Source organism: Dendropsophus ebraccatus, chromosome 7, assembly GCF_027789765.1.
Source record: "Dendropsophus ebraccatus isolate aDenEbr1 chromosome 7, aDenEbr1.pat, whole genome shotgun sequence".
NCBI lineage: Eukaryota > Metazoa > Chordata > Amphibia > Anura > Hylidae > Dendropsophus > Dendropsophus ebraccatus.
Genome location: NC_091460.1, coordinates 134,487,354 through 134,508,186, shown reverse-complemented (window position 1 = coordinate 134,508,186; position 20,833 = coordinate 134,487,354). Strand labels below are relative to the sequence as shown.

At 41.6% G+C, this 20,833-nt stretch overlaps 1 protein-coding gene across 3 annotated transcripts in view; it reads left to right on the top strand.

Moving 5' to 3' along the window:
* PRDM5 (PR/SET domain 5) overlaps window positions 1-20,212 on the top strand; it is a 128,676-nt gene extending 108,464 nt beyond the window's left edge. For 2 of the 3 annotated variants that reach the window (XM_069976819.1, XM_069976818.1), the window contains 2 exons: window positions 12,989-13,093; window positions 13,914-15,107. In XM_069976819.1, coding sequence (XP_069832920.1) covers window positions 12,989-13,093; window positions 13,914-14,078 — 270 coding nt within the window. In that variant the 3' untranslated portion in view covers window positions 14,079-15,107. Of the gene's footprint in view, window positions 1-12,988; window positions 13,094-13,913; window positions 15,108-20,118 lie in introns of those variants that run through there. The other variant, XM_069976820.1, reaches the window with a different exon arrangement.
* Window positions 20,213-20,833: the final 621 nt, after the last annotated feature.

Sequence of the window (20,833 nt, the reverse complement as noted above, 5' to 3'; positions counted from 1 at the left end):
ACATAATGATCATCCAATAAAAGCAGCCATCATTTGGACGGTGCGTGAACATAGTGTATTAAAACACCAAGGCACAAGCCACAAACACATCCAGGAAATAAACATTACATTCTAAAGAAGTAAGTTTCGGTCACAATCGTTAAGATTCGTAAATTAAACCTTAACAAATTTCAGTAAAACAACAAAAACTATAGTAGCTACAATACTGGGACTATTACAGAAGGGAGAATTTGTTAAAGCCAGTCAGTCATCCAATTTCCGCCATTCCTCCCTGTCCCTATATCGCTCTGTTAGTCTCTCCCTGCTCTGCTCTGACTGCCTGCTGCCGTCCTGCTTTCTCCTCCACACAGCCAACTGGCCGCCTCCATTACAGAACCTCCTTATATAGAGGGAGAGGGGAGGTGCTGACATCACAGAGGGGCCTGCAGCGGATTGGACGGGCGCTAAGGATTATGGTTAATCCCTTTCTCCCGCCCAGTGACGCTCCAGACAGCATGTGCAGCCGCCAGTTTGGCTTTTTTTGCAAATTTCCTTAAATCATCGGGAATTCGCTTTACAGCACGTTTCTAAGTGATTCTTGATTTGCCAGATTCACTTCTCTCATCCCTAATTCTAACTTTTTAACAAAGTTTTTTTTTTTTTTTTAACATTTAAAAGAAATATTTTGGGAAAGGGAGGAAAAATTAACTAGTGCAATATATAAAATATTTATTGAAATGGGAATAAAAGCCCTACTGAATTTCCAGTCTTGAACGTAATAGGAGGATACAAATACTCTTTATTCATTCATTTATTAAAATAAAATGACTGTAGTGTATACAAGATGGCCATTGCTGCATTGAAATCAATGCAAACATATTAATTTTATTACTAACGGACGTTCTTTTCACTGAAAAGAACGGTCGTTGTTAACTAAATTAACTTGTTGGGTGAACATAGCCTAAAATTGTATACAAAATTATCACTTGAATTCCCAACACGTTTTGCCGTAGTCGCGGTGTCATCTGGGGTACAGGACACAGCAACAAGTTATTGTAGTACAGGAATGAATAACGCATCCTTTTTTGCACCTGTTCTTCAAGGGCTGGGTTTTTATTGGTGCTTTTGTTTTTGCCCATTTAGGTAAATGTTTATTGCTTTACACAAGATTTCATACAAACCGACATTGTGCTCTCAGGCCGGGTTCACACTGCGTACAAAAAACATGTCCGTATTTCATACTAATGGCCATAGTTGCGCAAACGGCTGTGTTTTTTACGTAGTGTGAACATAGCCTCATACTGTATCTTGCATGGCTATACAAAGTACAGTGTAGCATGGTTATCCAATAGATCACAATATGGTAATGTGCATGGTCTAATAATACTGATATAGTAAAGTCTTGTTTGGTAGCATTATAATATTCTATACACCTTATAGAACTATCTTCCAGCCTTATATAGAACTAATATTGGGGAATATCAGAAAACTAAAGAGACCTGTAAGACAGTCCCTTACATCATAGCCTGGCTACAAATCATTTGTCTGTACAGGAGATTGTGTCCTGCTGTCTTTATGAGGATCTCTGCCCTTTGCTTTGCCCCCGTACATGAACCCCTGTGTATGGTATGTCTATAAGGCTTTGTCAGACTTTAAAGCATTTTCAGGATTTGCTTTGGTCGGTAATTGGTTTATACATTTTGACTGTAAGTTCCGTTCAACAAGATTGTGTTTTGTGTAAAACTAAATTATATCACCTGCTTCACACAATAAGAACTGACATTTCCCTATAAAGAGCCCCAGGTATTCTCTAAACAGTTGTTTTTCACTCATTCTGGTTGTATAGCTGAATAGAAACACAATTTCATGCCTAATTTTATTGGTATCTCATTGTAAGGAAAAAAAAAAAAAGTTACATTTTTTTGAGGCAGTAAAATCTTTTTGTAATATGTTAAATATGTACACCAATCAGCTATAACATTAAAACCAGTGACTGAGCAATTAACATGTTGTGACAATGTCCCTAGATTAGGCAGCGAGTGAACACTCAGCTAGTAGTGGATGCAGTTTGAAGCCGAGTTCAGACGTTTGACGTCGTCCGTTCTGTGTTCCGGCTGAGTCACAGAACGGCCAGTGTCAGATCATGTTCAGTCCTGCAAAGTACAGTGAAGTGGTGATGGGCAGCTGCCATCTCAGATCAACCTATAGTCAGTGTCTATCAGCAATGATGAAAGTATGGTATTCTACAAACAGCTCAGTTGCAGATGTGGATTTTTGTATTTCTGAAGATCAGAGCCCGGCTCATGAAATTTACAGCGCCGAATGTTGAATTTTCAAATAAAGAAAACAGATTTATTGACGCATCCCCTAGTAATACACCGGAGCCCAGGTGTTTTTCTTTGTGCAGCAATAGGGGTGACAACGTCAGACCCCCTCATCTCTGCCCACCAGATCCTGTATACTGGTATCAGCATTTAGTTTTATTGCAGTCAATGTTTATTCTAACATTTTTTTTATTCTTTCCCCCATTGCAGGCTGGCACATATACTTACCAATAATGATTGCTGTGCCGCGGTGCGGCTTCATTTGGGTTCTACGGTGTTTTTCGGATTCCATATGACCCCTTCAGCGTCAGCTCTGCAGCTCGGAAGGCCGGAAGTCGGGAACCCAAAGCATCTCTATGAAAGCGCTGTCATAGATATACATTGGAGACCCTAACTTCCAGCCTTCAATAGACCTGTAGAAAGAAGATTGGTCAGAAGAGCGGTGACATCACTGCCAGCGGGGATCCAAGCAGCACCGCAGGACCGGAACGAAGCCGCACCACGGGACACCGATCCTCATTGGTAAGTATATTCTTTGCATAAAAGGATAAGATGAAGTGCGGCAGTTCACCAAAATCGGTTAAAAGATGCTTTATTTGGACATAGAAGGCATCAACAGCAGGTACTATCCACAAATAAACAGAGCGACGGCCGTTTCACGTGTAAAGCGCTTCTTCTCGGCTCGGCCGTCGCTCTGTTTATTTGTGGATAGTACCTGCTGTTGATGCCTTCTATGTCCAAATAAAGCATCTTTTAACCGATTTTGGTGAGCTGCCGCACTTCATCTTCACCTTTTGTGCAAAGACTTTACTGGACTGTTTTCTCAAGCTGAGCACCACCTACGGTAGAGTTACACGGTAGAGGTCCAAGTTTAGTCTCCTATAATAGGCACATAAACATAAAATGTATCTTCAAGGGTACGTTCACACGTACCGGATGCGCAGCGGATTTCTCGCTGCGTATTTGCAGCGAGATCCGCTGCGGAACCCTGCCCAGTAAACTCTATGGGCAGACAAACTCGCAGCAGGATGGACATCCCGCTGCGAGTTTGCCAGCAGCCCGCCCCATTAACCCCTTGACGCCAGAGACTATACCTCACCTGGTCCCCGCTCCGGCTTGCTTCGGGGGTTCTCGGCATGTCTCGCTCAGCCAATCAGTGCGCTCCCCTGCTGCAGTGCACTGATTGGCAGAGCGGGACGTGAAGACACCGGGAGCCCTGATGCAAGCCGGAGCAGGGACCAGGTGAGGTATAGTCTCCGGCGGCAAGGGGTTAACGGGATGTCCATCCTGCTGCGAGTTTGTCTGCCCATAGAGTCCACTGGGCAGGGATCCGCAGTGGATCTCGCTGCGAATACACAGCGAGAAATCCGCTTCGGATACGGGACGTATGAACGTACCCTTAGCGTATATATTTCGTAATTATTGGTATAGATCTGAAATGTAAAAAAATTTTATAAAATAAATCCTGATACCCATATTTGTGTATTTCTCTACACAACACAGATAAACAGACTGCATAGAAGATTAATAATGTCCTCTGTTCATGGAACAGCGGCTGTTATTAATTGACATGATCATTCTTTTGCACGTTTGCACCGAGCAACAGCCGATTTTATTTCAAATCAACTGATATCAGAAAGTTATATACTGTAGATGTGTAATTTACTTCTATTAAAAATTCTCAAGTCTTCCCATATTTATCAGCTGCTGTATGTCCTGCAGGAAGTGGTGTATTTTTTCAGTCTGACACAGTGCTCTCTGCTGACATCTCTGGCCAGGACAGGAACTCGGTCTCGGTTTTATATGAATCCCCATAGAAACCTCTCCTGCGCTGGACAGTTCCTGTCTCGGCCAGAGATGTCAGCAGAGAGCAGTGTGTCAGACTGAAAATAAAACAACATTTCCTGCATGACATACAGCAGCTAATAAGTATGGGAAGACTTGAGATTTTTCAATAGAACTAAATTACAAATCTATATAGCTTTCTGGCATCAGTTTATTTGAAAGAAAAAGATTTTCGCTGCACAACCCCTTTAATAGCAATAATTTCTTGTATTTTCTATTAGTTTGTATTTGCCCTGTCGCTTTCCTGGGATATTTCATTTCAATTAGATATATTAGATACACTGAGCAATTAGCTTTATATACAGAAAGGCTTTGTCTGCGTGCGTTTTATGTTTTCCATGCATATCCATAAAATATGTGACCCCCATTAACTCCTGGCAGCTATGATCTTCTCTGCTTAGTCACAGGTAACAGCAGGGGATGTTTTACCTACTGTGCAGAGTTAATAGAAAGCAGCAACGGGCAGCTTATGACTATACGGCACAGCAATGCACAGTCTATGTGTTTTTCTCATATATAAGGTAGATTATATTGATGCCATTGCATCATATTGTATATATTGTTTTATTTGTTTGTATGTTTCATCATAGTCTCTAAGCAGGTAGAATACCATTTATACATAACTAGGTGAAACAATGGGACTCTGCAGGACTTTAATTCTGTTTTCATTGCTAACATGCCTATCGGTGCAGTCGCTTGATTTTATCCACACCGGGAAGAAAGGATGAACAGTATTCAATGGATGTCGCTACATCACCACCCCATGGGTTAGCAGATAGCATGTGCTTATATTTTTCTTCCTGCCATCTGTGTACACTTTACCCCCTGTGCCGATATTAGTCCAGATTTATTATGTGAGATTAGCGAATAACGTTTGGAGACGGGTATCTTTTTCACTTGTATGAAAGAAAAAAAAAAAATCTTACTAACTTGCTCAGTCCAAGAAATAGTATTCTTTAGAGAGTTGTGAAATGAGAAATAGGGTTGAAATGGTGCAAAGCAAGTGAACCCCAACTCCATGAGTTACTATAAAGAACAGCTGACCCTCTACAGAAGTACAGTACAGTATTTTATACGAGGTGCAATCGGACAGCTACTTTGTTTACGGACATCCTTATATAAATGGGTTGTCTCAGCAGAAGGTACAGTTTAACCCCTTCATGACCAAGGCCATCGATGCCCAGATGTCCTCGTCAAATGAATGCAATGTTCCTCCCCGCCTTCTACGAGCCATGGCGTTTTTATTTTTCCACCTACAGGGCTGGTTGGGGTATAATTTTCTGGAACCACAATCTCAAGTTTTTATTAGTATCATTTACTTTTTATTAAAAAAAAAATAAATAAATTGATATGTTTTTTGTTTTTTTTTTTAAATCAGCAATTCTTTTTTTTTTTTTTTTTAAATTTACAACATTCACCGTACGGGAACAATAATGTTATACTTTAATAGATCAGACAATTCCGCAAGCTATGATGTATAATATGTTTATTTATTTTTTTTACATACATTTATTTTTATAATAGGCAAGGAGATTATAAGGGATTATAAGGGTTTTTTAATACTTGTAAAAACTTTTTTTATTACACCTTTTTTTACACTTTTAGTTCACGGTTAAACATGCAATGATTAGATTGCATATACTGATCTAAGCTATGCAATAGCATAGCATAGATCAGTGTTAAAGGGGTACTCCAGCGGCAGCGGGGGGCATTTTTTACCGGGGAGGAGGTGGCTGAGGGAAACGACGTCCACTCACCTCCCCGGTTCCAGCGGCAGGTCCCGTCTCAGGTCCGCTCAGCAAGTCAGTGACGGAGGCGGGATCCGTTTCAGACGTATTGTCTCGGGGCCACGTCAGACACCAGGAAGCGGCCAGGAATCGGAGACCAATGCGCCGCGATGCGGGAACCGCTGCTGGAACCAGGGAGGTGAGTTGATGTCTTTTCTCTCAGCCACCTCCTCCCAGGAAAAAAGTGCCCCCCCCCGCTGGAGTACCCCTTTAAGCCTGCCTGAGAGCAGACTCAATCTACAGAACGCTGATCCGACAGGCTGGAGGTAAGTGTCTTGGCTGCAGGGGTCCCGATCAGTCAGTGGCAGGTGCTTAACCTGTCAGTGACTTCCTTAAACGCCGGCACACACCTAAAGCCCCTCACTTTCATATATTGCTGATGTAAAGGGGTTAAAGAAGGTCCAGCTGCCACTGAGCAGCCACTGCAGGGAAAATTATTATTACATGGTGGTCATACTAGTGAATCACATCACCTATTAGTTCTGCTTGTTCTTTAGTAAGATTTGTAGTGAAGATTTATATGCACATCTCCTAACATCTGAATCCATATTCACAGGACAGTTTAACCCCATCAGGACTGGGCAAATTTACGTTTTTGCGCTTTCGTTTTTTCCTCCTCATGTTTAAAATGCTGTAGCACTTCCTTTTTTTTTTACCTACAGGCCAACACAAACCCTTATTTTTTTGTGCCACTAATTGTACTTTGCAATGGCAGACTTAATTTTTCCATAAAATGTGCTTCTAACCGGAAAAAAAATATTTGTGCTGTCAAATTGAAAATAAAAGGTTTTTTGTTTTTTTTTTCCTTTTTATTTACTATTATTTACAATTTTTTTTACTTTTTATTACAATTTTTCTGGATTTGATGTGACAAAAACTCAGGTTTTTGAGCTTACGCCATTTACCACGCGAGATCAGGAATGAAATAAATTAATAGTTTGGGCGATTACGCACGCGGCGATACCAAATATATTTATTAATTTTTATTTATAAAATGGATAAATGGGGGTGATTTATTAAATTTTTATTGGGGAAGGGATTTTTGGTTAATGAAAAAAACTTTTCTTTTTTTTTTTTACACAGTAATATGACGTCCCCTGGGGGACTTCTATATACACAGCATTGATCTCCCATTGAGATCAATGCTGTTTATATAATAGAGCAGTGATCCATTAGATCGGTTCCCTATTGGTCTGGTCTGCTGCAGACCAGATCAATAGAATACCGAGCCAGAATCAGCATCATTCCAACGCTGAGGCCCGGGTAAGTTGAACGGATCACCCCTCCAAGATCGCATCGCGCGCGCGCACTAGATCACTTTAGATGAGGGACATCCGCCAATTAGATCACCATAGATGGGGGACAATAGCTATTTAGATGCAGCCGGGATCGTGGCGGTTCAGATCGAGGTCGCCGTGCGGCCCCCTCTGATTCCTAAAACCCAGGACGTATAGTCACATCATGGGTCGTGAAGAGGTTAAAGTGGTACTCCAGCGAAAATCTTTTTCTTTCAAATTAACTAGTTTCAGAAGGTTTTGTAGATCTGGTAGTTTTGTAGATTTGTAATGTCTCGTAATATAGACGGCTGCAATAATGATCATGTTCGTTATTAATGGCCGTCTACATTACGATACAGACGCCTTTCCCCAGTATGCTCCTGAAGTTGGAACATAGCCTAAAACAGAGGACACATATTGATGTATTCCCTTCATTGGTCCTTCCATATTTTCAAAACTACCTCCTAAACGGTTATTAAAATCTGTAGAATATTTCTCTAAATATTTGATGTCGTCTACTAAGGTAAATAGCTAATTGAGCTTAAGTTACAGTATGTCCGTGTTGTTTTAGGAAGTGGATTTGCTAGTGTCCATTCTATACCTTTCAGCAGGGATTTCAATGTTAAATCCCTGCTGTGTGCTACTGTGTTATTTCACTTGATGTCTTATCTATGCAAGAATGTTTGGGATGGAGAAAGCATATGGCCGGAGCACAACGCATGCAGTGTAATCTCTGTGTATAAGCAGAGATGCAGAGCTGGGGGACTTCTGTTTTGGATGGATAGATATTTTTTCAATAAATAAACCTAACACTAAATATTGACTGTAATGACTATCTGTTCCGACACTCAGAAAGTTAATGGGATATCAATGAATCATTTTGTATTGCAGGTTGTTTATTAATGTATTGGCAAAACCAAGGATAAGGATTGCAAAGCAGAGACAGAAAGTATAGACTCTGCTGTTCATAAATGTTTTGTAGCATTATGGTATTTGAGTAGCATCAACCATGTACAAGGTTATATGTTGTTGTTTTATGTTGTTCCCAGTACTGCAGCTCAATTCAATTATTTGGAATGTTTTTATACTGCAATTGTCATCCCAGTTAATTAATAAATAAATAATAATAAATTAATTAATTAATTAGTTAATACACCTATAAAGGTGCGTTTACACGAAACGATAATTGGCCCGATCGTACGCTTTACGATGTCGGAGTAACGATTTTTTTTTTCATAACGATCAGCGTTTAGATGGTACGATATATCGTACGGAAAATCGTTTTGCGATCGCTTAAGCCTATCTCACACATTGGTTAAATCAGCGAACGACTGTTCACACGGAACGATCTGCAAATTTTTTACGAACGACGATTTGATAACATGTTGAAAGATCAAAATGAACGATTTCTCGTTCATCGTTTGATCGTTCGCTGCGTTTACACGTACGATTATCGTTCGAATTCGACCGTTATCGTGCAAATTCGCACGATAATCGTTACGTGTAAACACACCATTAGGAATGAGTTGATTAGACTTGAGGATACTGTCTGGGTTTGGCAACTTCTCTTGGCTTGGCGTTTGATTCCTTGCATCTAAAGACGTTGGATGCCTCCCTGGGGCTGCCAGAAAAGCATGGATACAGCCTATGGCTATGTTCACACAACGTACTTTTTACGAAAATTTCCTAATAAAATGATTTGCATTGAAGCCAATGAAAACAACAATGTGTCAAACAATGGCCATTGTTTGCTACGGCCGTTGAAATAATGATCATGCAAATTATTTCCAGCTGTTTACAATCCACTACCAACTAAATAGGTTAAAAATGTCTCTATGACTATCCATATAATGCTTTTATTTTTTGGTCTATGGGGCTGTGTGAGGTGTCATTGTTTGCACCATGATCTGTACTTTCCATTGGTAGCTTGCTTGCACATAAGCGACTTTTTGATCACTTTTTATTACACTTTTTCCGCATTTGATGTGGCCAAAAAAGTGCACTTTTGCAAGTTTTTGTTCTTATGGCGTTTACCATGCAAGATCATGAATGCCATAATGTAATAGTATACTTATACAGCACTAATTAATGAGATCTGTGCTGGATTGACAATCCAGAATCAGCATCACTGCGATGCTGAGGCCCGGCTGGGTAAAATGAAGGGATTGTCCCTCGGTGATCGCATTGCGGGGGGGGGGGGGGAGGGGGGTGATCCCCCCCACTACACACTGAGAATGGCTTCTCACAGCCATTTAAATGCAGCTATCAGCTTTGACAGCTGCATCTAAATGGCTAATTACCCGGGTTCAGCAATCCGCCGCACCAGCTAATGCCTGCAGTCCCAGATTGCTGATAGCAGCCGTGAGTCATGTGCTGCGTGACCCCTCTCTGAACTCCCCACCCGCCGCAGGACGTACCGGCACATCCTCATGTTACTTATGTGACTAATTGTCATATTATTTTTATTATTATTATTAATATTATTATTTTATCATAATCACACATCACTCATTTTATATCGGTGAGAATCACATTGTTAACTCTGGGCTGTATATACAATCCTCCTCTAGTTTTAGTGAACTAGTAGTAAGAAGAAAACGTTTCTGTGCTCATGCCAGTATGTAAAAAGCAATATTCTGTTTATTCAGCTAAAATTCCACATTCCCGCAGAAAAAAATACTAGCTCTGCCAGAAATTGATTACACGTAAGCCCAGACCTTATTATTGCTAATATTTTGACTTCATAAATTAAGATCCATTTTACCTATATTTTATCATGTTCTCCAATGAAGAGAATGATTGTAGGAGACAATATCCCATCTGTGTGACTCCTGAGCGCAGAGAGCAGAGGAAGGAAGCTTTAAAGCCTTTAGGGATATAGAGATCGGTGTGGAAACATAAACTAGTTGTAAGGAAACGTGTTCCTCTGGTCAGTCTTTATAAGCTTCATAAAACTACACTCCATGTTTTTTCAGAGATGAGGTCTGTCCTGTGCCAACAAGGGAAAATACATCAGCTCTATTTTCAATGAAAACAAGAATCATCAGCTCTGTTCCCTTCTTCTATAATGTAGGGTCTAGACATATCCTATAATGTTTTTTAACATGTTGTATAAAAACACCCTTCTACTATTATTATTCATGGTCATACTGTATACCAGAACATTGGACCATTGTGTTTGCCCATTTTCCGAATACCCATTCTGTCTATGAAAATCAGCTGACCACAGGTTGTATTGCTACTGGGACCGCCAGCAATTATCTGTCATCTAACCCGACAGCAAGTGCTTAATGAAATATGACATGATGCTCATTGACAGCAATGGTTTCCAAAAGAGAAACACTCTTTGTAGCTTTTGTAGCTGATTGATGGAAGTGCTGAACGAGGACCCCCTATGCTATAAACTATTAACTGCTTCATGCAGTGTCCATGACATTGCCGTGTGAAGGAGGTCTCCCATTTATCAAGCACAACAATGTTCAATGTCATAAAAAGAGCATTGGGTCGACTGAATTATCATAGAAAACATATAAATCCAATGCAATATACTGAAGGTACACTATAAACACTAGACAAATGCCCAAGCCCATGGCAGGTGTCCTAGACTTTAAAGTGTCACTGTCGTTTACATTTTTTTGGCAGAAATCAATAGTCCAAATAGGCAAATATGCCATTATCTGCATTCAAAAAGACTTTCCCCAGGTCCCCCCTTACCTCCTCTCTCTCATCCACTGCTCATTATCAGGAAATCTCGACTGTTTTACAGTCGGGCCCTGTCTATTCTATGGAAAGGGGAGGGGGGGAGGAGGAAGGAGGGAGATTAGTCGTCAGCAGAGAACAGAGAACAAAGGATTACACAGCGGGACCTGTGTGAAAGCCGCTATTCAGAGTTCAGAGAGGTCAGTGCTGACTGTCAGAGGAGATAGCCCGGTGATGTAGCTGAAAATTAACTCTTTGTTGTCCTGTTTTGGGGCCTCATCTCCCTCCACCCCTCCCCTCTTAAAAAGAGAACAATGAAGACAGTGGGGAGAGAACTTCAAACTACTTTTTTTTTTATGATAAAAATGCATTTTTCGGCTAATAAACCCAATTACAAAGTTTCTTAAAATCGCCTGGACTATTGATTTCTGCAAAAAAAAAATTAAACGACAGTGACACTTTAATGTTATTTTTATTTGCGATAAGTTAAAATTCATTCCCAAAGCAGAATTACCTGTAGAAAACTAATAAGCATGTTTCCTATTAGGAAAATAACTTATTTAAAGGAGAAATCCGACGCATGGCAAAAAAATCACTACGGGCAGGGGGTGGGGGGCTAAATAAGAAAGTCACCACTCCCAGTGCCCGCACTGCAGAACCCCACCGCCCGTCATCTTCTCCTGGGTTCCGGGTACATCTTGACCCAGATTCAACGTCACAGACGGGTGAGATTTAACCCACCCCAATCACTGACTGGCTGAATGGGGAATCTGTCAACTGGGTCGTGACCTAGCTAGAGAGGTCCAGGAGCAGGATGTGGCACTGTGCGGGCACCGGGACAGGTGACTATTACTACTTTTTTATCTTCCCCCACTCCCAGCCCGACTCACCGCGGGATTTCTCCTTTAAGCTTTTATTCATACCGTTCATGTTATTTTGCTTGTCTATTTGATGACTGGCGACAGACATGCATGTGAATACAATTGTCATGAATCATACAAAAGCAAGTTGGTTCTTCTATGTCACTATGATATGTATGTTTTATCTACCTTTCGGACATTCAAAGTGTTCTTCCACTATGTTTTGTGAAGTATTGTTTTGTAAAAACCAAATAAAAAGGATAAAAAATCTTTAGCTAAAGGAGAAGTCCGGCCATTTTGAAAATTTGGCAGCTGGCAAAGGCAGGGGGGAATTTCATAACAAGTATGAACTTACCTCTCCCAGTGCCCACGGTGAGTGGTGGGACCAGCCTTGGGACCCCTGCGCTCGGGATCTCGGCGCTGTCACCACCCGGCTGATGGACAGGCCTCAACCTTCAAGTCAAAACATTGTCTCAACTCAGGGGAAAATGCTTTCCGGCAAGTTTGTACTTACCTGCCCCTGCCGGGTGCAAGATTTTCATATTCAGACAAGTTAGGTTTAGGGATAACAGAGATCAGGGGGCTTGATTGATGCTTTCATCCTCTTCCTCTTGTTTGTCACACTATTCCCCTACTACAATATCTCGTCAGACGTTCGCTGCCTTAACGTATCAGTCTACACATCTGTCACGGAGAGAACTTATATAAGACTACACTGTTTATTATATAGGATTGTATTGCTTAAATGTATTATCCCTTCAGGTCACGGAGAGGTCCTTAAGAAGCTTATATGGTTTCCATTTATTGCTCACATTTCAGGAAATTATCCTAATCTTTTTTTAATGCATCCTATGTCTATTTTGAATTGCTTATGAGATGATGAATGATGAGCCCGTTGTACGCAAGAATAATGGGCTGACAAGACAGCGGTGTCGATTACCACCGTTCCAGTTTGATGACTTATGGTTTGCGAGAGTGTTAAACAAGCAGATCTAATATCATCGTCTCTTGTCATTGAATCATGGCTGGAGAAAGTTTTGGTGGAGTTGTAAAAAAGTTAGTGGAATGCTTGTGTTTGTATTCCATCTCTATTCTTTTTCCTTCTATAAGTCCCCAGGAGAGCATAAAAGTGATACACTACAACATCAGGAATTGAGGTTCTTCAACAATATGAGACCTTAGGATAACTTTCTTTTACATCTTGTCTTTATATATAGGAAAAGCCGTACCAGTGCTCAGAATGTAACAAGGCTTTCAGTCAAAAGAGGGGACTGGATGAGCACATGCGGACGCACACCGGAGAGAAACCCTTCCAATGTGATGTAAGTTTTATAGTCTTTTTATACTAGTATTTGTTTCCTGTCATGGACAGAGGTGGCAGCAGAGAGCACTGTATCAGACTAGAGAGAATACACCACTTCCTGCAGTACATGCAGCAGCTGATGAGTGCTGGAATACTGGATATTTTTAGATAGAAGTAAATTACAAATCTCTCTGCTGCATTAGCTTATTAAGGGAGAAGTCCGGCCAAGTACTTTTTTTTTTCAAACCAGTCCTTACTTACCTATCCCTGTGCCTGCCTTCTGCCCTGTGACTGGCCTGGAGACCCCCACCGGAAGGCATTTTCCCCCAAGTTGTGATGACGTCACTCACGACTTGGGGGAAAATGCCCTTCCCGGCTGATGGACTTGCTACTCAGCCAATCATTGACTGCAGTGCTGTCCTGCCCCAGTCACTCACTGGCTAAGCTGGCTGTCATGATGACGCTCTGGTTGAGATCCCAGAGCCCAACGGGGGTTCTGGAGCCGCGATAGGGAAGCATAGGGAGAGCTGAGTTGAGATAGTTTTTTTATTACACCCCACCACCACCACCCCGATCCTTGACTTTGAAAATAAAAAGTACTTGGCGGCCTTCTCCTTTAAAGGGCATCAGGAAATGGCAATAATAGAACCCCTAATATATCAATTTGTCTTAACAGTATATAGAAAGGGGCTGTCTTTGTGAGACTACTCCTTTAAGCAATGATAAATAGAAAGCGTTACGTGCACAAGATACATCTAACAGGTGTAAAGTTACTTGAATTTTATAATGAATGTATTCGATATACAAATTAACCGTGTCATGTGATATCTATTTTCCAGGTTTGTGACCTTTCATTCTCCCTCAAAAAAATGCTGATCAGACACAAACTGACTCATAACCCTAACCGTCCTATGGCAGAGTGCCAGCTTTGCCACAAAAAGTTTACAAGAAATGACTACCTCAAGGTGCATATGGAGAATGTGCATGGAGAAACCGACAGTTAGCGGCAGCTGCCAGAACTCCTACCGTGAAATGGGATTACTTGGATGGAACACGGTGGTTACATGTATAAGACTTACTGTACTTGCTCAAGGACCAATACAAAGTTCGACTCTGTTCACATTAGCATCATGGCTGGATCTTTTAAGTTATAATGGGGGCCCTCAGGTTTCTGCTGTTGTCCAAAACATCCTGACCAAAAAGCTAATGTGAACAGGGCCTTGGAGGGGTTATCCACAGGATAGATTATAAATGTCTGATCACTGGGTTTCTATAGCTCAGACCCCCTACCAATCAACACTATGCCCCCTTGTGGAGAAGTTTAAATAGTGCGGTGGTCAGACATGCTCCCTCCCATTCAAACTAAATAAAAAGAATGAAGATAGCCAAGAACAGTGATCACGTTGTATAATCGCCCCAACCCCATAGATCAGGGGTGTCAAAATCACGGCCCCCCAGTTGTTGAAAAACGACAGTCCCATCATGCCTGGACAGCCAAAGCTTAAAGGCCCTATTACACGGGCCGATCTGGAGGAACAAGTCAGCACCGACCTGTCAGATCAGTGCTCGCTTGCTCTTTGGTATCCGCTGGCTGCCGGTGCTATTACACGCGCCAACAACAAGCGGGTAAGAGCAGCATGGGGCTGCCCAGGAGATAGCGGCGGTCTGCAGCCACTGCTCCTGTCACACAGAGCGACGGCCAGCAGACCGTCGATATTGTTCTATTTTTTGTTCTATTTCTTGTTGAAAGACAATAATCAGCCGACATCGCGCATGACGGCTGATTGTTGACTTTGAGCGGGAAGTATCACACCAAGCGAATATAACAGCGGCCATAACAGATGATAATTGGCCAAATATGGCCGATAATTGCTTCTTGTAATAGGGCCGTTAGTTATCCAGACATGATAGTATTTGTATTTTTAGAACATCTGGACATAAATTTGACACCTGTGCCATAGATTATACAGGTCACTTATTCTGTGTTTAGGTCATAAATGTTTAAAGCGACTCCGTACCCACAACCTGACCCCCCCCCCCCAAACCACTTGTACCTTCAGATAGCTGCTTTTAATCCAAGATCTGTCCTGGGGTCCGTTCGGCAGGGGATGCAGTTATTGTCATAAAAACAACTTTTAATCGCTGTGTCTATTGCCCGGGCTTACATTTGTATATGCATTAGGCTGGAACAACCTCTCCGTCCTTCCCCCCCCAACCTCCTCATTATTAGGAATGATCCAGGAACATTTACTCCTGTTTGAGCTTTGGCACAGGTGTATTAACGATCCAGCCCATGTGTCGGGCTGCAACAGGTGGGGAATAGGAAGCAATCTGCCTGGAGTATTCCTAATGATGAGGAAGGCGGGGAGGAAGGATAGAGAGGTTGTGCCAGCCTAATGCATATACAAATGTAAGCCCTGGCTGTTAGACACAGCGCTGCCGGATTAAAAGTTGTTTTTATCACTATAACTGCATCCCCTGCCGAACGGACCCCAGGACAGATCTTGGATTAAAAGCAGTTATCTGAAGGTACAAGTGGTTTGGGGAGGGCAGATTGTGGGTACGGAGTCGCTTTAAGTGGGAAACCTCATTTATCATTAGTGAGAGAGAAGAAATATTGGCACTTTATATACTTTTTAAAGCAATGGTGTCTTGAGTTTTACATATTTGTTACTATTATGTTGTTTTGGGCCAAAATACTATTACAAATGATGTCATGAGCTACAGTAATTATTCAGTTTGCATTTTGGGGAGAGAAGGGATGGAAAATGCTTGAAAAATGTTTCCTTTCTAGTTATATGAACCCAGCATCTTACATAGGATATGGCTTCAGCTAAACTATGTGTATTATAATGTGAAGTTATGCTACAGTATTGCAGTGCCAGTTTTTCATACTGTAGTCATCTCATTGACCATCTGATGTATTATTGTCGAGCAAACCAACATCGTGTTAGGATGGTACACAGTCAGTGTTCACTAGGCCTAGTCTTCAGCGTTTTGTCTGTTTTGTATTATTCTTTCGAATTGTCTTTTTTAAAGTTTTTGAGAGCATTATGCTATTTTTACTCTATAAATATAGTTTTTTATGTTCTTTTTTTTTGTCTGTGCAATAGATATACTGTATCGAGCGAGACTCCATTGTTATCTGAACATGTATTGATGTTGTAAACGGATTGTTAATAGATGAAAAAATCCAATCTGGTACAATTTACACGAAAACATGGTTTACATGACTTCTATCACATTTTACACGTTCTTTAGGCACTTTCTTTTTGCTACACGGCATGCAGCGGCTAGTATGCACCAAATAATGTGCCACTTTTTCACCATAAAATTAAGCCAACTAATAGAATTAAAGATGCACCAGATTTCCAAGCAACACCAATTGCTGTTACAGATCTGGCACATGTCTGTATGATGTACTCTAAAGGCCCTATTACACCAAGCGATTATGGCCGTTTATGGGCCGTTACGGCCGATAATTACTTAGTGTAATAGCTCCTGTTAAAGGGCAACAATCTTGTCCTTCAACATGTTAAAAAAAAATAGGACAATGGTCTGCTGGCCAACACCCCACATAATCGTAGCAGTGGCAGCAGATTACCGTTACCTCCTTTGGGCTTCCCAGATGATCTAAAGATCCCCTCACACAGCTCTTACCTGTTTGCTATCAGCATGTGTAATAGCACTGGCAGTGAGTGGGGAATTAGCAGCAAGCGAGCTCTGATCTGACAGATCGGTGCTTGCTTGCTCCTCCAGATCGGTAATAAGGCCTTAAAATCACAGATTGATTAAAGGGAATCTGTCAGCTCCCGAGCCCTACCTAAGGTGCTGACAGTGTGCTGTAGCTGGCAGTCCCCTAGTGAGCATGGTGCCTTTTGTTTATTTTCTGTGCAGCGAATTATGCACAATATCACGTCTCCTACTGTGATGAAGTGTCAAAGAGGAGTTGTTTGTGCCGCACTCTGGCCCACCTCACCACTCCTTCCTTCTTCTTCATGAATAATCAATGCTGCTCGGCCTCCTGCTCACTCAGTCAGTGTCTCTGATTGCAGATCATTCCTCTGTAGGCAGTTTATGTCTAAAAGAAGAACAAAGATATAGTTTGATCTGTGATCCCAAATGTGTTGGAGCTGTGGTCTAGAGATAACTCCCTTGTCTACAGACCTGCCAGCAGTTAATTCTCTGGTTCAAATACCCTGATGGAAAAAAATAAAGGTCTTTATTTTTCTTCTTCTCATTATTATATCATTTTGAGGTTACTATTATTCATAAAGAAGATGGAGGAGGAAGGAGTAGTGAGGTGTGCCAGAGTGTGGCACAAACAACTGCTCTTAAACTCTTCATTATAGTAGCAGACGTGAGATTACACATAATCCACTGCACAAAAAATTACCAAAGGACACCATTCTCACTAGGTGACTGTCAGCTTAAGCACACTGTCAACACCTTAGCCAGGGCCCTTTAACCCCTTAGCGACCCATGACGTATCTGATACGTCATGGTGCCGCGCGGGGTGTTCAGAGAGGGGTCCCGCCAGGACCCCGCTCTGAACGGCGCTGATCCTGGCTGACACGTGCAGCCGGGCAGTGCCTCTATTAGCCGGTGCGAGTCCCGTTGCCGCGCCGGCTAATTAAGCCTCTAAGTGCAGCTGTCAAACCCGAGGCTTTGCTCCGTGCATCCTGGTGTCTAGTGGGACGGATCTCCCCACCGCATCGCGATCGCGTGGGGGAGATCCATTCTTCTCCCCATGCCGGGCCTCAGTGTCGGAATGACGCTGATCCCGGCTCGGCAATAGATTGCTGTGGTCTGCAGCAGGCCATAGCAATCTATGACCGATCTCATCGATCTTTGCTGTGTATATACACAGCATTGATCTCTATGAGAGATCAGTGCTGTCTATATACAAGTCCCCCAGGGGGGCTTCTAGTTTATGTAAAAAGTAAAGTAAAAATGTTTTTTTATTAATAAAAAATCCCCTCCCCTATTAAAAGTCCAAATCACCCCCCTTTTCCCATTTTATAAATATAAATAAACAAATAAACAAACATGTTTGGTATCACCGATCGCGTAATCGCCCGAACTATTAACTAATCACATTCCTGAGCTCGCACGGTAAACAGCGTCAGCGCAAAAAAATTCCAATGTGCAAAATTGCGCATTTTTGGTCGCATCAAATCCAGAAAAAATGTAATAAAAAGTGATCAAAAAGTCGTATATGCGCAATTAAGGTACCGATAGAAAGAACTCATCATGGCGCAAAGAATGACACCTCACACAGCCCCATAGACCAAAGGATAAAAGCGCTGTAAGCCTGGGAATAGAGCGATTTTAAGGAACATATATTTGTTAACAATGGTTTGAATTTTTTACAGGCCATCAGATAAAAGAAAAGTTATACATGTTACATATCATTGTAATCGTAACGACTTGAGGAACGTGCATAACAAGTCAGTTTTACCAAAGGGCGAACAGTGTAAATGCAAAACTCCCCAAAATCAAAACAAATTCCTTTTTTTTTTTTCAATTTGACAGCGCAAATGATTTTTTTTCCGGTTTCGCAGCATATGTTATGGAAAAATATTGCCTGTCATTGCAAAGTACAATTGGTTTTGCAAAAAATAAGCGCTCATATATGTCTCTAGGTGAAAAAATGCAAGTGCTATGGACTTTTAAACATAAAGTGGAAAAAGCAAAAGTGCAAAAACGAAAATTGGCTTTGACCTTAAGGGGTTAAAGGATGTAAAACTCGTGTACACTTTCCATAAAACTAGAAACTGGTGTAAACTTTCAATATCAACCAATCATAGCTCATCGTTCATATTACCAGGCACTGAGCTGTTGGCACTTTACAATGAATTTTTTTTTACACCCTGTGTCATTGTTTACACTAAGTTAGATTATCCACCCTAGTGTTCTAGGGCTGCACTATAGAGAATTATACTGTAATAGCATCAATTTTTTATACATTATGGCCCAAATTGGGGATACATTTGGGCATTAGGTTATTGCTTTTCATATGTTTGGTAAACTTGTTCTCTTAAAGCATATTGTATAAGCTGTCCAATGATAAGCTTCCCCTGACCTGGTGGAAATATTCAATGTGTTGTGTGAGCTGTATATCTGAATATCATTCTTAGATAGAGCACTAAACACCTGGGCCCCAGCAAAGTGTGGTCTGCCATCATGGTAGAGCCCTCTCCGATCCCCCTGCCACCTTTAGAGCCCCCTCCCTATCACAGCAGCACCACCACCCAGAGAGGTGACAACTCCCCTGATCACCGCAGCACCTAACCCCCCCCCCAGCTGTCCAGGGGGAGGTGCTGTTAGTGGTGTGCCATCCCTGAACCCCATACCCCTGTGTCTTTTTCGCCTTCCCGGAACATAAGTGACGTCACTCGTGTGCCGGAGACCTGTCAGAACGATTGAACACTGATCCAAATAAAAAGTGAGTATGGGCTTCAGGATTGGCATGCCACCGACATCACTCTCCGACAGCTGGGGGGGAGGGGCAGCAGATTCATGGGGCCCCATACAGTTTTTTCTATGGAGGTCCATGAATCCTAGTTACGCTCCTGGTTGCAGGACCCCTCAGACGATCAGCAACTGAGGTAGGACACTGCTGCAGCTATTGACTGGATGTACAAGCCTGCAATGCCACAGCCCCAAAACCCGGAAGCAGCTGCACAGCAGGGACAGAGCCCTGGCAGCCAGAGAGGTAAGTGTAGTTTATTATTTTCAATCACCCCCTCTTTGGGCATATATGTATGCGAATGGTAATAAATGTTCCCCAGTCTACAATCGTGCTGTTTGCTGCCATCTCTCTCCATGTCTGGAACTGTGCAGAGCTGGGGAGGGGAGGTTTTTTTCTAAGGGTTTGCACCTCCTCTAAGCAGTTCCTAACACAGACATAGGTGGCAGCAGGGAGCACTATGTCAGATTGGAAATGACTACATGACTAAAAAAGTTATATAGATAATTTACAAACCTGTATAACTTATTGGCTCTAGCTGATTTGAAAACCCTTTCGTTCTTTTTAATTAGAGGACTGGAAACCTGTGCGTCCACAGACTATAGACCTCTGTTGTACGAGTAAAGACTGAGTTTGCTGCAAATAAAGGTGAACACTAATGATAGGAAACTTTCAACACTGATTAGATTTATTCCGGTATACGGCTATGTTCACACATCGTAAAATAAAGGTTAAAATTTTAGGTAATCATATGGCTGTTTTTTTTCCCATCTGTTGACACATTATTTTCACTCAAGTCACACCCATAGGCTATGTTCACACTAATTAAAAAAAAAAAAGAAAAAAAAAAAGATGTCTGTTATTACCTCATTTTAATTAACCTTAATGGAATCCAATGGAAGTCAATGTAATAATGGACATCCAATGCACACAGTGTATTAAATAATGGATGTTTTTTGTGCGGACGTCAATTATTAAAATTATTTTCGGACGTCTTTTGCAAACAGTGGATGTTAATTTTTAGTTGTTCACTCGCAGTTTTTTTTTTCACCTTCCTTTCATTGTCTTTACTATTTAATTTAATGGACTTTTCAATTAACCCCTTCAGGTCCCATGACGTACGAAAATTGGCTTTGACCTTAAGGGGTTAAAGACACATCCAAAGGCCAATCAAGTCCATCTGAACTAAAATAATGTACCAACAGCCGTCACTGCACTGACGGGCGGCCAAATAGCAAAATTAACGGACATCATTGTGAACTCGAAATGGCGAATTAATTTTTTTTT